We start from the raw sequence: 15,201 nt of genomic DNA, 5'->3' as shown, positions 1-15,201 counted from the left end.
AAAGGCAAAAAAAAGAAAAAAAGAAAGAAAAAGCAAATCTTAATCACTGGAAGGAATCAGCCTGGCAAATTTCAAGAGGATGCAGTCCAACAGGAACGAACACTCAAGGCAGCAAGCTGCACAAAACCAGTCCTTCATAATCTCTCTTCTTAAGCAAATTTAAGTCGTGATTTTTAAGATGTCAATTTGCATGCCAAGAGAATTATGCTCATTAAACTCTACTGCAACTCATTTAACATCTTGCAGAAATACCAACAGAAGGAATGAAAGTACATTCCACTCTATCTATAAACTCAAGTCATAAAGAAACAATTTTAAAAATTGTCACAGAAAGTCTTCTCTCCTGTTCCACTTTATGACAACTTTTTTGAGCATCAAGTTATCTATTCACTGCTCTGATTAAGATACACAAGGGACTAAGTTTTCTTCTCTAATTTCCTTTCAGTTCAGCTCTCTGCTAAAGCCTGCCAATCAAAATCACTGCTTCCACAAATGAGCTTTTCATAAATACAAGCCAGGAACCAGTACTGATATTCCCCTGTCAAACAGACTTCTAAGACTGGCCAGGACAGCAGAAGGTGCTGCTCTTGTCCCATTATTAATAATTAGCTGGTAAACGACAAAATAGGAAAACACACTGATACTTTAAGATCACTCATAAGTTTCTTTCAAATTTTCTAATAGAGATAATTCACCCTCTTTTCACTTCAGTATGGCTCTTTTACAATTCAAATGTTTTAAGCTCAAAGAAAACTGTTTAGAGAATTCTATTTCATGTAAGTCCTGGGCAATTAATTTGCGGATGGACTAAACTAAGCAAAAAAAATTCCTTAGAAATTATAACAAAAGATGTTATTAGAAACGTTTGTAGTTGATAACTTAGCAACTATTTAGCCCCTCCCCTCTACTCCCCTCATTTTTTAAAATCTCTGTGGGCCACAAAAAGGCAAAGTAATTTGATTCTTAGATCCATTCCAAGCAAAATTCCAACAATCTATGTACAATTAACTTCTTATTTTCCTATCAAACTCATCATTTACTTCAAAATTGACAGAATTCTGAAGTCATAGGGGTATGTGTATTGCTGAACTTGCAGAGAAAGGTAAGGATCCAATTTATAACTGAAAATCATCTACCATCCTTAAATAAAACATCTTTATATGCCACAATAGAGCAAAACATATCATACCTCCTTGAGTTCTATTTTGTTCATGTTATCCATATGTATTTTGGTCCAATACTTGTCCAAAAGAGCAGCATGGCTGCTTTGCTGTCTGTACCAACCTCCGCCACAACTGAACACTCTAAATAAAAATAACATGAAGAAATGCACATGTTGTGTTTTAGTAAAGAATTCATTATTTTCAGTGAGGAGAACACACTAAACACTGCTGCAACAGGCTAACATGTATGCCTATAGTTGGTGACAGCCAAAGGGTTGTGATCAACGGTTCTGTGTCAGGGTGGAGGCCAGTCACAAGCAGAGTCCCCCAAGGCTGGTCTTGGGACTGGTGCTCTTCAACAGCTTTATCAATAACGTGGATGATGACATCGAGTGCACCCTCAGCAAGTTTGCGGATGACACCACGCTGAGTGGTGCAGTTGATACACTGGAAGGAAGGGAAGCCATCCAGAGGGACTTGGACAGGCTGGAGAAGTGGGTCCACGTGAATGTAATCAGGTTCAACAAAGCCAAGTGCAGGATGCTGCAACTGGATAGGAGCAATCAAAGTATTTATACAAACTGGAGGAAGATCTCCTTGAGAGCAGCCCTGCAGAGAAGGACTTGGGGGTCCTGGTGGACGAGAAGCTAGACATGAGCCAGCAGTATGCGCTTGCAGCCCAGAAGGTCAACTGTGTTCTGGGCTGCATTAAAAAAGGGGTGGCCAGCAGGGAGAGGGAGGTGATTGTCCCCTTCTACTTGGCTCTTATGAGGCCCCATCTGGAGTACTGCATCCAGGCCTGGGGCCCCCAGTACAGGAAGGATGTGGAGCCCTTAAAGCCTGTCCAGAGGAGAGCTGCTAAGATGATCAGAGGGCTGGAGCACCTCTCCTGTGAGGAAAGGTTGAGGGAACTGGGATTGTTTAGCTTGGAGAAGAGAAGGCTCTGGGGAGACCTCATTGTGGCCTCCCATAAACAGGAGCGGGAACAACTGTTTACATAGGTCAGTAGTGATAGAACAAGGAGGAATGGTTTTAAATTGAGACAGTGGAGATTTTAAGTTAGATATTAGCTGGAGGTTTTTCACAGAGGGTGGTGAAGCACTGGAACAGGTTGCCCAAGGAGGTTATAGATGCCCCATCCCTGGAGGCATTCAAGGCCAAGTTGGATGTGGCCCTGGGCAGTCTGGTCTGGTGGTTGGTGATCCTGCCCAGAGCAAAGGCATTGAAAGTAGATGGTCACTGTGGTCCTTTTCAACCCAGTCCATTCTGTGATTCTGTTTACCCTTCATTTGTCATTGTACTATCATGCACACTTTGCCTTTCTCTGCTTTCCAAATCACTTGTTCTTTTATCACTGTTTTTTTCCTCTACTGTAAAATCTTTTTAAAGAAACCTGCACAGAGATTACTGACATTAAGTTCAATCTATCATATGCAACATACGGAGACAAGATACCTTGTGAGTATCAGTCATAAACATTCTTCACACAATAGTATTTTGTTATGGGGTGGAATTGATTTAATAGGTTTTTTTTCTCCAGAAGTTTTATACCTTTAGCTTTGTTGAAGCGGTTTTTCTATTCAAAGACTGGTTCTACCCAGTAATATTCCTTTAAAATGGAAAAAGTCCCTTTCACAACTTCCATAGCTTCTATCCCCTTATAATTGGAAATTGCTAGAACACTCAGACCAACTTTTAAACTTGCTGTCTTTGTCTTAAAAATATGACAATTCGTATTAACTCATTTAAATTTACATGCTTACCTCCTGGTTGCAAAAAACTGGAATCCCGATGCTACTTTCAAGCAGTCACCACGACCAGGAATTAGCAACTCCTTTTTTTCCAAAAGAGGAATCAGGACAGAGATCTGGAGAAGAAAAGAAACTCTATGAAGCATTCTTTTCTTGGATGGGGAAACATTAACAAACATCCTAGCCAGTCACACTCAATCCACACATGGAATGCTTATCCAGTGAGCCTCACTACATTGACAACAACACCTTTTCCTGCAGACTGAACTTTTAAGTAACACTAACAGGAATCAATGAGTCTAAACTAGTTTTATTCAGTAATTGAAGTCTCAGGTACGATTTCCTCCCTACAATCTATCTCCTCAGGTTTAACATGAGGATGGAAATGACAGTTTTCACTGCAAATCCAAACTAAAACTAAAGGTTTGGAGTTGTCTAATGACTGACCTTGTTCTCAGAAGTGTCAGAAGGCTTGTTTACTTTATCTACCTGAACGAAGATAATACTAATCTCAAAGATATCATTCTAAAACATTAACACTGTTGTAGTGTATATCTGCTACTCTCCAGGAGAATAAGGTATGTAATTAAAGAATCTATCCTTCCATGCAAAAGGACAGTAATAATGGTGGAATGAAAGAAAAGGGAGGTAGCTCCACAACACTCCTTCAGCAGGGAGGAAGGCAAGCATGGAGACTTTGATATTAAAAAAAAGATGGGATGCCTGCAGGGGAGACCAGAAGAAAAAGAGAAATGAATGCAGAACACTACTCAGGGCATGTTTATGAGTGCAGTGTGTGCTGAGTCCACAGTAGCAAAGAACTGCAGGAGCCTCTGACAACTAAAAAGTGTGTAATACACATATGTGATGTTTCTAGGTGTTTCCATAAATTCTCTATACTTTCTAAGCTTGGAACCCAATAAGCAAGACATCAGGTTGGTTAATTGCATAAAGGATGCTTTACAAAACATGTAGAAGAAAAAAAACTATTTGCAGAATGTCCAGTAGGCCAATACAGCAAAACAACATCGTTTCTGCAAGAGATAGGATTTCTGCAACTGTTATTTAGAAGAAGGATGACATTTCTAACAAGTACCAGCTCTGAATTTGAATACAAATCAAATCAATTAAAATCCACAGTGCTTAATATAACAGTATATTTTTAATATCCAAGCTAGAGGAAAGAAATATGGACCAACAGAAAAAATTTATTTTTAAAAAAGATTCTAGAAAAAAATCTTACTATTAACAGCAACCTAATACAGTGACTTTGATATTCTGTGGTTTTTGGAGTCACATTTGTTTTCAAACACTGGAACAGTATTTAAAAGAGGCATAGCTCATCACCAGCATAACTGCAATTCTTCAGAGTGAAATCAGGGGCAATGTTATGACTGCTCTAAAGCAGTGACAACAATTGCAGTGTAACTATCTTTGAATAAAGCCAGGCCAGTTTTTTTAACCTCTGTTGAAGAAGCTTTATTTTCACTGAATTGCCACAGAACTTGCAGTGACTGGAATCCAAAAATTGCTATTACAGCTTTAAAACAAACACTTTATAGTGAACAAGAACCTACATACCACATCCAGAGGAGCATAATCAATATCTTCCAGAAGTATCCAATGACCCTTGGTAACAGCTTGTGTCAAAGTTCCAGGTTGCCAAACAAACTCCCCTGGGACATCTGTACAACGATACATACCAAGCAGCGTCTATGACAGAAACAAGTGGTAAATTAGAGAGCTGTTCATTACATGCCTTCATAATTTAAAGTGAAAATGACCAAAACTGGGATACAAATAACACTATCTGTCAATCTTAGTAATATGGGTCCATCATTACACTTCAAGAAAAAAAAGTTTCATTCCTCCACATCTACAATAATATAACTGAAGCGCAGTAACAAACATGAACCAGGTAATTAGATGTCTATGTACATAGCATGCTACTGTAACTAATGGAGAAAATCAACAGCATAACACAGGAAACACAGGAAAAACCCTGACAAACACATGCTTAAAACAGAATGGTTAATGCACAATTATGTGGAGAATTTAAATAATAATGAAGGTGAACTGATTTTTCTTCAAACCTATTGTTCTCAACAATAGCCAGAACAATACCGTAAGAAGCTGAAGGTTGTGAGGTCTTAGCAAAAAATTTATATGTTATCTTATTAGAAAAGCCAGTCCATACTTTAAAAATAATGTCTGATCATCCTATCACAAAACAATGTCATCAGTTACCTTGCTATCAGTTTGATCCCCAAGTTGGACTTTCAAAATATGAGGAGGCTTTGTTCTTCCTGTAACAGCTGCTAAATATTCAATTAAAGTAGTCTTGCCACATCCTATTGGTCCCTCCAATAAAACAGGACTCTGAAATGCTACAGCAATAGCAAGGTTTTGAAGATTTGTGCAGGCAGATTCAACCAAAACAAAATGGCTGGTGGTATTTTCCTGTTAAAACAAAATTTGAGTTACTATACTGAAATAGCTTTTTTTTATATACAGGTTTTACTACACAGAACAGTTATGAAAGCAAGTATGATTATCAGAAAATTTTAGCCTACAAATCTGTCAACACACATCAACTAAAATTAAACTTCCTAGATTTGTGGACTATGAAGACTGTATTTAATGACAGATATTAAAATAGACTTCATCAAAAACCTATTATAGGTAAAACACTTAATTTAGTATATGTACAATTTGTTCCCAAAGGGAGTTCACACTAAATTGTCAGCAGACACAGTAACTATTCAATTATCACATTCATGTCAATCAAGTACAAGTTGTAATACAAATGAAATTAAGTCACCAGAATGGATCCCAATTAAAAAAATAAAATCAAATAGCAGTTAGATTCAGGTTACACACGAACATAAAAACTGATGTGCTGTATTTGCTTCTTGCTGCACAGGCCAAAGTAGCAGGTCATTAAACACAAAACATTGTGGGGGGCTGGGTAATTAAATTCGGAATAACTTTTTGCTTCATTCAAACTGCAATGGATACAGTTTCTTGAAGGTTAATTCATCAATGACAGATGTCCCCAAATATTGTAATCATTCTACACTCACTAATATGTCAGCATATAGCACAAAGACTCTGTTCCAGAAGTTTCTCCCTGCTGCAAACCATGTACTCAATTCTATGTATACGCACACACACACACATGCACACGCACACGCACAAAGTTAAAAGGCAGTAAATTAAATCACAGAAGCAAAGGGGTAAAAGAAAAAAAATGGGAAGGAAAAAACTCTCTCATTCTGCTACTCGGGGAATTTTGGATATTAGCAATCTTCATTTACCTCTTCGCCCTTCATTTGTAAATGTGTTACAAAACTAAGTAACAATACTCAGGCCAAATACAATCAAAAATTATGCCTTAATAAGAAAACTAGTCAAGAATACTGACTGCAGCTACAAAAAAGAACCTGAACAGTTCAAGACTAATAGCATCTCAAGAAAAAATAAGTCAGAAGAAACGCTACTTAAACATACTATTGCATTTGATGGTTTTGTTAAAACTAAAGCACTACGCTACATTCTGCATCATGCTTCACTCAAAGCAAGTAAGTTCTTCCTTAATTCCTTAATTCTGCCCTCTAGAAGAGTAAGGAGCAGCCTTGTTTTCATTTAAGGACGTAACTTCAGAGTAAGGTTATCGATAATACCCCTGCATAGCACAAAGCACTACTTCTCTTACAGCATATTCTCAAGTACTGCTACAAAGATGAGATCAACAGGACAGAATCAACAGAATCACAGAATCATAGAATGGTTTGGATTGAAAAAGACCTTTAAGTTCATCTAGTTCCAAGCCCCTGCTTAGGCAGGGACACCTCCCTCTATATCAGTGTGCTCAAAGCCCCACCCAGCCTGGCCTTGGATGTTACCCAAGGGAGGGGGCATCCACAACCTCACTGGTCAACCTGTTCCTGTATCTCACTACCTTCACAGCAAACTTCTTCCTAATAGCTAGTCTAAATCTACCCTCTTCCAGTTTAGAATCATTTCCCCTCATGTCACTACCACTCTTATAAAAAGTCCCTCCCCAGCTTTCCTGTAGTCCCCCTTCTACTGGAAGCCTTATTATATTTTCATTGTTTCATTCCACAGCAAAATTTCTCTGTAGTTCCAATATCATGTATAACTAGCTTACAGCATTCATCAAAAAAAAAACAACCAAACCAAAAAAACAGATACACAAATCATCCATAGTACCCCAATAACATTTTAGTAGGAATAAAGTCAGTTCATTGCAGAAGAAATCATTAAAAAAAAAAAAAGGTACAGATTTAACACTGGGTTACATACCTGCTGTTCTTCAGAGACAAGCTTTAGTCTAGGCAGCACAATACCACATACAGCTACTACATTTGCAGACAGGTCACCTGATACAATATGACCTTGTTTATATTGCACTTCTTTCTCCTTTTGCCAAAATGAGGAGTCTGGGTTGGCCAAAACAAGGGCTTGTTCCACATTCTGCACCTGAGATTCTTCTAGTAACCTGTCAAATCCACATTCATGTATATTAATTCAAGTGAAAGTCATCAACAAATCAACTTTGTTGATTATTGAAAAAGTTCCTACTTTAGTCTGAAATGTGTCAGCTCCTCAGGACTGAAGATCTTCTTCATGAACGACAATTTATGTTCATCATTCATACATGTAACCAGAGCTAGACAGTTTGAAGTATACCTAAAAATTATATTTAGAACAAAACATGTCAAATTATAGTTGTAAAACATTTAGCTTGACAACTCTTACTTGCAAATCAAAATACCAATTTTGGAAAAACGTGAAGATAACTTTTTCTTTACAAATTTACATTATTTTTTTCCGATATATTTCTCCAGAGAAAAGAAATTCAGTCATTATATAATCTATTATTAACATATCGACTAGCTAACATTCCTCTGAATGCTGAAAAAACAGAAATACAGTAGAAGCTGGGACTTCCCTAAACAAATGAAGGTAAGCATATAAAACAGTGAAAACTACATTTTCCCTGCCCAACTATTTCTGCCCATTTTCCCATTCAAATGATCACATTACCCCTTCAAATCTGCAATTTCATGTTATTTCTAAATTAACCATAATACACTGAACTCAAGACTCAGTGCCAAAGAATACAACAACTCCTATACCCTTGGCTTCATAATAACATAAAGCTGCCTCACAACAAAAGAATCATAGAATGGTTTGAGTTGGAAGGGATCTTTAAGATCATATAGCTCCAACCCCCTGTTATAGGCAGGGACATCTCCCACTAGACCAGGCTGCTCAAAGCCCCATCAAGCCTGGCCTTGAATGCCTCCAGGAAATGGGCATCCACAACCTCGCTGGGCAACCTGTTCCAGTGTCTCATCACCCTTACAGTAAGGAATTTCTTCCTAATATCACATCTAAATTTACCTTTTTCCAGTTCAAAACTATTTCCCCTTGTCCTGTCACTACATGCCCTTACAAAAAGTCCCTCCCCAGATCCCCAGATACTGGAAGACTGCCATAAGATCCCCTTGAAGCCTTGTTTTCTCTAGGCTGGAAAGCCCCAACTCGCTCAACCTGTCTTTGTAGGAGTGGTGCTCCAGCCCTCTCACCTTCTTTATGGCCCTCCTCTGGACCCTCTCCAACAGCTCCATGTCATTCTTGAGTTGGGAGCCCCAGAACTGTATGCAGTACTCCAGGTAGGATTTCACAAGAGCACAGTAGAGAGGGTGGAATCACCTCCCTTGACTTGCTGGTCATGCTCCCCGATGCAACCCAGGATACGGCTGGCCTTCTGGGCTCCACTTTGCCAGCTCATGTTGAATCTTTCATCAACCAACATTTCTAAATCCCTCTCCTAAGAGCTGCTCTCAAGCTATTCTCCGTTCAACCTGTGTCTGTGCTTGGAGTTGCTCTGACCCAGCTGCAGGACTTTGCAATTGGCCTTGTTGAACTTCATGAGGTTAGCAACAAATCTGTCAACAAATTAATTAGTAATTCTACTTATTTTTCCAAGAATATAATAGAATTGTAGAATGGCTTGGGTTTTGGAAGGGACCTCAAGGATCAAGTTCTAATCCCCCTGCCACAGGCAGAGTTGCCAGCTGCTAGATCAAATATTAGATCAGGGCCCCATTCCTTGGAGGCCTTAAATACCTCCAAGGAGCGGGTATTCACAACCTCCCTGGGCAACCTATTTCAGCATGACACCACTGACTCAGTAAAAAAGTTACTACTGACCTCTAACCTACATCTTCCTTTAAAACCATTCTGCCTTATTCTACTACTACTTAACCATGAAAAAGTTGTTTTTCCTCATGTTTATAAACTTCCTTTAAATAGTGAAAGGCTACAGCATGGTCTTCCTGCAGTCTTCTCTTTTCCAGGCTGAATAAGCCCAGCCATGTCATCCTGGCAGATATATTTGCCAAAACTCTTACTCCCATACTTTCTGAATTCAAGGTACAGCTGTCTTTTCTACGGAAAAGATTTGAAATTTTTAAACTTACCAACGGACCAAAGTGTCATGACTCCTTAGGAGTGGAATACACACACTCCAGTCCCACAATTCCCGGAAAACCGATTGTTCCTTTTGTAAAAATCTATATGATGCTTCCATGAGGTCCCGTAACTTCATTCGTCTGCGCCCATATCGGACTGTGTTTGCATCTGAGCTCTCCAGGAAAAGCCTCTGAAAAACTGGTGATGTGTTCTTAAAATATCTTAAAGCAAATCTTTGTAAAGAAAAAGAGAAAGAGAGACATCTAAGTCAGAGCAAAGGAAAATACTCACTAATGTTTCAATTCAGAGGTCCAGAAACAGTAACTGATGACAGTGTTAATGAGGCTTGTATTTAACTCTGTCCATGCTTGGGAAAGATAACCACTTCAACTACCATCTTACAGATGCTTTAGTGTATTAGAGATTATTATTGATTAGTAAGGGGAAACAGCACCAACTGTGGTAAAATCTCTGATTTCTCTTGTTTACTGAAAAAGTAGTACTAACTCTTAGGCGGCTTTCCATTCTACCAGCCTACAGATCTAAATTAAATACAGACATTTTGGTTGTCAGCAGATAAAGTCAACTGTTTCACTTTCATTCTGATCAAATGATCTAAGATAAAAGTCATGTTAGATATATTACGTCATAATTGAATTTAAAGAAGCACTGCTTAAAACTTGTGTTTTGTAAGTCATTCTTTCAATTGAAAGGACATTTGTTACTGCAAAAGACAAGCCAAAGCATTCTAACAACACCTCTCATCACCAGTGAATACTGGCGAGCACACACTCTGAAGCACTATCTTACTTACGGCAAAACATCAGGATGGTCAGCAACCAGCTTGCTCATGGCTACGCACAGCCTTTCATGCCGATCGTGGTTGATTTGGCCACCGGCTTTAATGGCAACTGCATTTCGTTCCAACAAGTCCAGCAAGACTGGACGAAGCTGACGGCCAATTAATAGAGTGCATTCTTTATCCAGTAATAACAGTGCTAGAGTATCAAGGATGCACTGTCGATCCTGTTGAGTCCAAGTCTAGGGAAAAAAAGAAAGAAGGAACTGGTAAAAAGGGAAATTATATAGACTTTTAGTTTCAGAACTATTCATATAGGTTTCATAGTGAACTCTACAGGAAGAAAACAACCAGTGGAAGAACTTATTTGATACAACTCTCCATACTTAAAAAACTGGAAATAAGATGAGTGTCATGAAAAATGACACCACTAAATAGGAATTATAAAAAATTACAAATTCAAGTTTTCAAAAAAGTTTAGTTATTACTTTCCTATTAAAAGCCATTATGATGAATAATGACAGAAAGCATACATCTGCAAGTTGAAGTTGAGATTCTTTCTTACTCTTGTATAAAAATGTTCCTTTATGCAAAGCAGAACATTAGGCTTTAGAATATACACAGAATAGATTCTGATCTACTGTAGGGAAAAATAAAACACCAAAACATACACAATCTTCCAAACTTTGTTACCGAAGAACCACAGTTTCTTGTGTATTTAAGCTTAAGTTTCTCTGGCCTTTGACATAATGCTATTACCCAAACGCCGTTCCACTTCGGTGATGTTTAGCACATAATACAGCTTTGACTTAGGAAAAAATGAAGATCATGAATTTGCACTAAGGTGGTTTTGCTCTCAACACTGACTTTCCACCCTCCACCCTCCTTCCACTCTGCAATTCAGATAGCCTCATTTTAGCAACATGTGCTGTCAATTCCTGCCTGCTCTGGACTTTTGTTAGTTGCGTAAAACCTGCTGCTGTGCATGCAGACAGGATCATTTGCTACAAGAGCTCCTGAACGCTGCTTTCCAAAGGTGATCTCCTAAGGTTTTACCACAGTTGACATCCACTTAGCATATGTAGGTACTTGTTCAAGCTGCAAGACTTCACTCATTCAGCATGTAAGAAATCAGGGAAACTGAAATACACATTACAAACATTAAAACTATCAAATTAATCTCAAGTGATTAATAACAAGTAAATAACAAGTACCTTCTGCTTCCTAATCAAACACATCTTTGGCTACCCAAAAAAGGCACAATAGGGTGCTTAATTCATTAACCAGAGCTTTTAGTATCAAACAGAAGGAACAATTAACAATAAAGCAGCAAATAACTGTAATGGATCAATCTAATTTGGTAATATTCTCTAATTACTTGACTACTGTGCGCTAAATCAATTAGAAATTTTGTGAGAGCAAGTGATTTTTTTTAATCATCATCTATAGTACCCCTAGGATATACAAAAGTGATATACAGAATAAAGGAAAGAAAGAAAAAACACACAGTGGCAACATTCTCATTCTACAAAGAAATTGTATATTTGATTCTGGAGCCTTTCAGTATAAATAAAAAAACCTCACGGAAAAGCATAATATTTGGAGGGATTTATAATAAAAGGTAGCTTTGTGAAATACATGATTTTCTCAGTCAGTAGCAAAGGACAGCTGATCTGCAAGTGTTCAGTATTAGTGTTTGAGTCTAGGATGGTAACTCTGCCCGAAAAGCACTGTAAACAACATTCCCACCAAATATCCAATAAACACATGCACTGTTAACAGAACAAACACTAAGGAGAAACACAATCAAGTCCTGGAACTAAAGATGACCCCTGACTACTCCCCCAGCAGTAAGCCAACCTGCACTGCGTGATTGCCCACTGAGTACAGAAGTCTTTATTAAGAACTGGCTGAGTCCAAAACTCCAGAGTAGGAAGGGATCACAGCAGGGAACAGCCTGAGTCCACAGGATAGCCTCCCCTCTGGTCACAGCTCTCAGGTATTCCTCCCTAATTCAGTAAGATAAGGAGAGAACTTGCATTCTTCTAAGTCATATGCTTCAAGATGAAAGGAGGGTTGTGCAGTATCACAAGGAAAACAAGGTAACTTCAGTTTCCTGCAAAATAAGGCAGAATTATCCTACACCTCCTCCAGCACTCCACGCTCAACACAGCAGCACAGGCCACTGAGACCAGTGAGAACATTCTGACTTTTTCTACCAATGTAGTCTTTAACAGATCGTAACATACCGTCTCACAAAAATAACAGCTCTCTGAAACTAGAAACAGAGCATGAGAATCCACACCAGGGCAGAAAGTGCAAAATACCTTCCCTTACTTATAATGCTACATCTTGTAAGCATAATTAAACTTTCAAACAAAAAGCTGAAGCTATATTTTAGGAAACAGTAGTCTGCCTTAATTATCAGGACATTTTTCTGAGTATGATAACTGAGTACTGGGTAAAAATCAGCACAGGTCACCTCATTTTTCTACATCTGTCTAAAAAATAAAGGAACAAAGGCATATCTTGCCATAAAGTCCTAAAATTGGAGGACTATAAATACAATGTTGGACCTCTTGTTAATACAGTTTTCACTCTTAAATTGGAAAAGAATGACAAAATGATGCACAGCTAAAATAGTAAAATAGAATGTAAGGCACAGATGGTTCCATAAAATAAACAAAGAAAACAACCATAAGGTTGTTTTTTTTTTCCAAATTTTATCTTCTATTATTTGTGCAATGCTTAAAACTCTGAGGCATGTAAAGAACATAAAGGAATGAGGATATTTTTGCACTGTTCCCTTCCTAGGACTCCTTCACTCTTCACATATAATGAACATCTCCATTGATATTACACCACCACAGAGAGCCAAAAGTATGCCCATTTGCACGTGAATACTACACATGAAGATGTTCTGGATTCAAATAGACCTCCTAAAATACATAGAAGCAAACTCTGACACTTTTTAAAGCTGATTTTTTTCTAGATGGTACAGAAACGTACAGTGGCATATTAGGTATAAGTTTACTCTAAAATAGAAAGTCATTTAAAAACAAAAAAACAAAAAACACCATTTTAGAGATCTTTTCGTCCCATTTTCCTCATTAACAACACAGAAATTTGCTGTACCCTTACAGAGTTAATAGTATATTAATATTCTACATAAAAGGCTCTATTTCTGTATCCTACTAAAACAAGATCTTCCATCAGCATACATAGCACCTTATCACGCATCTCAAAAATTGTTTTTTAGGCTGTGGGCAAGTTTCATTAGTAACACTTTGTGGAATACTGAATAAATGAAAGGCCAGGAAGACATAGCAAAGGGCTCTAGATTTCCAGAATAAATGTTTCCTATGTTACATACTGACAGGAAAATCAGGTAAAATAACTGGAGCCCATGGCTGTCTAGGGGCAAACTAAGTATAACGTACTCCTTAATCTGTAGCTTCAAAGCTTGAAAATGAAATTCAGTTTTCAACAAGATGGGCCGCTGCTGATTAAGGTGCTCTTCCAGACTCTTTGCATAGGATCCAGCTGGTGAAAATTTCACACTCAAAGCACACATCTCCCTCAGTGCACCTATGAAAAGGAAGGGGCTCAAGTTCTCCAGCAGTCCCAGAACTTACTCCCTGTTCACCACGCCATCTATCTATCTGCTGCCTCTCCACCATCAGAGAGTTTTGGTTATCCATATAAAAGACTCTCACCTAGCAGACAAGAATTTGGAGTGAAAAAGTCAATGTTTTGCAAAAATATGGTTACTTTTCACTCTTAAACAACCGGAATAGTGGAATACAAGTCTTATGATAAGAGGCTGAGGAAACTGGGATTCTTCAGTCTGGAGGAGGCACCGGGCAGACATTCTTACAGCACTCTAACAACAACCTTAAAGGAGGCTGGAATGAGGTGGAGATCAGCCTCTCCCCCCACGTAACAGCGATAGGATGAGAGGCCTTAAGTTATGCCAGGGGTGGTTCAGGCTGGTTATTAGCAAAAATTTCTTCTCAGAAAGAGTGGTGCTACATTGGCACAGGCTGCCAAGGGAGGTAGTGGAGTCAATGCCCTTGGGGGTGTTCAAGAACCGTACAGGTATGGCACTGAGGAACACGGTCAGTGAGTGTGCTGATGGATTGATGGTTGGAGTAGGTGATCTTGGTGCTCTTTTCCAGCCTTAATGACTGTGTGATTTTCCAGACACTCAAAAGAAAACAGATTTTGAATCAATACGTGCATATTACTTAGGGTCTCCAGAAACTCTGGCGTGAATAGCATCAATAACACGGCACCCGATGTGCTGCTATCCTGTCGTTACACCTCCAGAGGTGCACCAAAGACACTGGCAAGCTGTGCTGCTAAAAGCAGGCATGCCATTCACGGCTCTTGGAGCTAAAGCGTGAAAGCCACTAAACAAAGTGCATGCCTTCAACATCACCGCGGCAATAAGGGAAACACCCCGCAGGAAATCCAGTCCCGTTCCCACTCCGCACGCTGGTTTAAGGTGAACACAGGCAGCAGAACACCCAGCTGCGGGACGGGACGTCGTCACTACGCGGCTCGCGACTGCCGTTCCCCACTACCACTCTCCCACTGAGCCATCCTGAGGGATTGGAAAATCCCGAAGCTTTGCCGGACAGAACACGCCCTGACGGGGAGCAGAGGCGACGCGGGAGCGGGAAAAAGAAGAGGGATAAAGAAGAAGAATAAAGTAGCAGAGGGCTGCTTCAGCCAAGAGCCCAAGCAAGGACACGGCGGCGCGGTGGGGAGATGAGGCTAGGAAAGAAGTCCCTGCCCTCCAGCCCCCGCCCACTCACCTGCTTGCCCAGGAATCTGTTCAGCTCCGCGCCGCTCTTCTCGTTCCTGCGCGCCACCAGCTGCAGCGGCTCAGCGAGGTGAAAGCACAGGTCGGCCATGCTAGGGCCGGCGGGGCCGCGGAGGCGGAACGCCCGTCCTCCGGCCACCGCCGCGCGACACGTGG

At 39.5% G+C, this 15,201-nt stretch overlaps 1 protein-coding gene across 1 annotated transcript in view; it reads right to left on the bottom strand.

The window, feature by feature from the left end:
* Window positions 1-15,195, bottom strand: part of MDN1 (midasin AAA ATPase 1) — a 93,751-nt gene extending 78,556 nt beyond the window's left edge. The window contains 9 exon segments of the mRNA XM_010707625.3: window positions 1,190-1,304; window positions 2,927-3,030; window positions 4,496-4,627; window positions 5,162-5,374; window positions 7,241-7,436; window positions 7,520-7,627; window positions 9,427-9,651; window positions 10,233-10,459; window positions 15,038-15,195. Of these exon segments, the coding sequence (XP_010705927.2) occupies window positions 1,190-1,304; window positions 2,927-3,030; window positions 4,496-4,627; window positions 5,162-5,374; window positions 7,241-7,436; window positions 7,520-7,627; window positions 9,427-9,651; window positions 10,233-10,459; window positions 15,038-15,136 (1,419 nt within the window). The 5' untranslated portion in view covers window positions 15,137-15,195.
* Between the last annotated feature and the right edge of the window lie 6 nt (window positions 15,196-15,201).

This window comes from Meleagris gallopavo, chromosome 2 (assembly GCF_000146605.3).
Source record: "Meleagris gallopavo isolate NT-WF06-2002-E0010 breed Aviagen turkey brand Nicholas breeding stock chromosome 2, Turkey_5.1, whole genome shotgun sequence".
In the NCBI taxonomy this organism is placed as follows: domain Eukaryota; kingdom Metazoa; phylum Chordata; class Aves; order Galliformes; family Phasianidae; genus Meleagris; species Meleagris gallopavo.
This window is presented reverse-complemented; position numbering and strand designations above follow the sequence as displayed.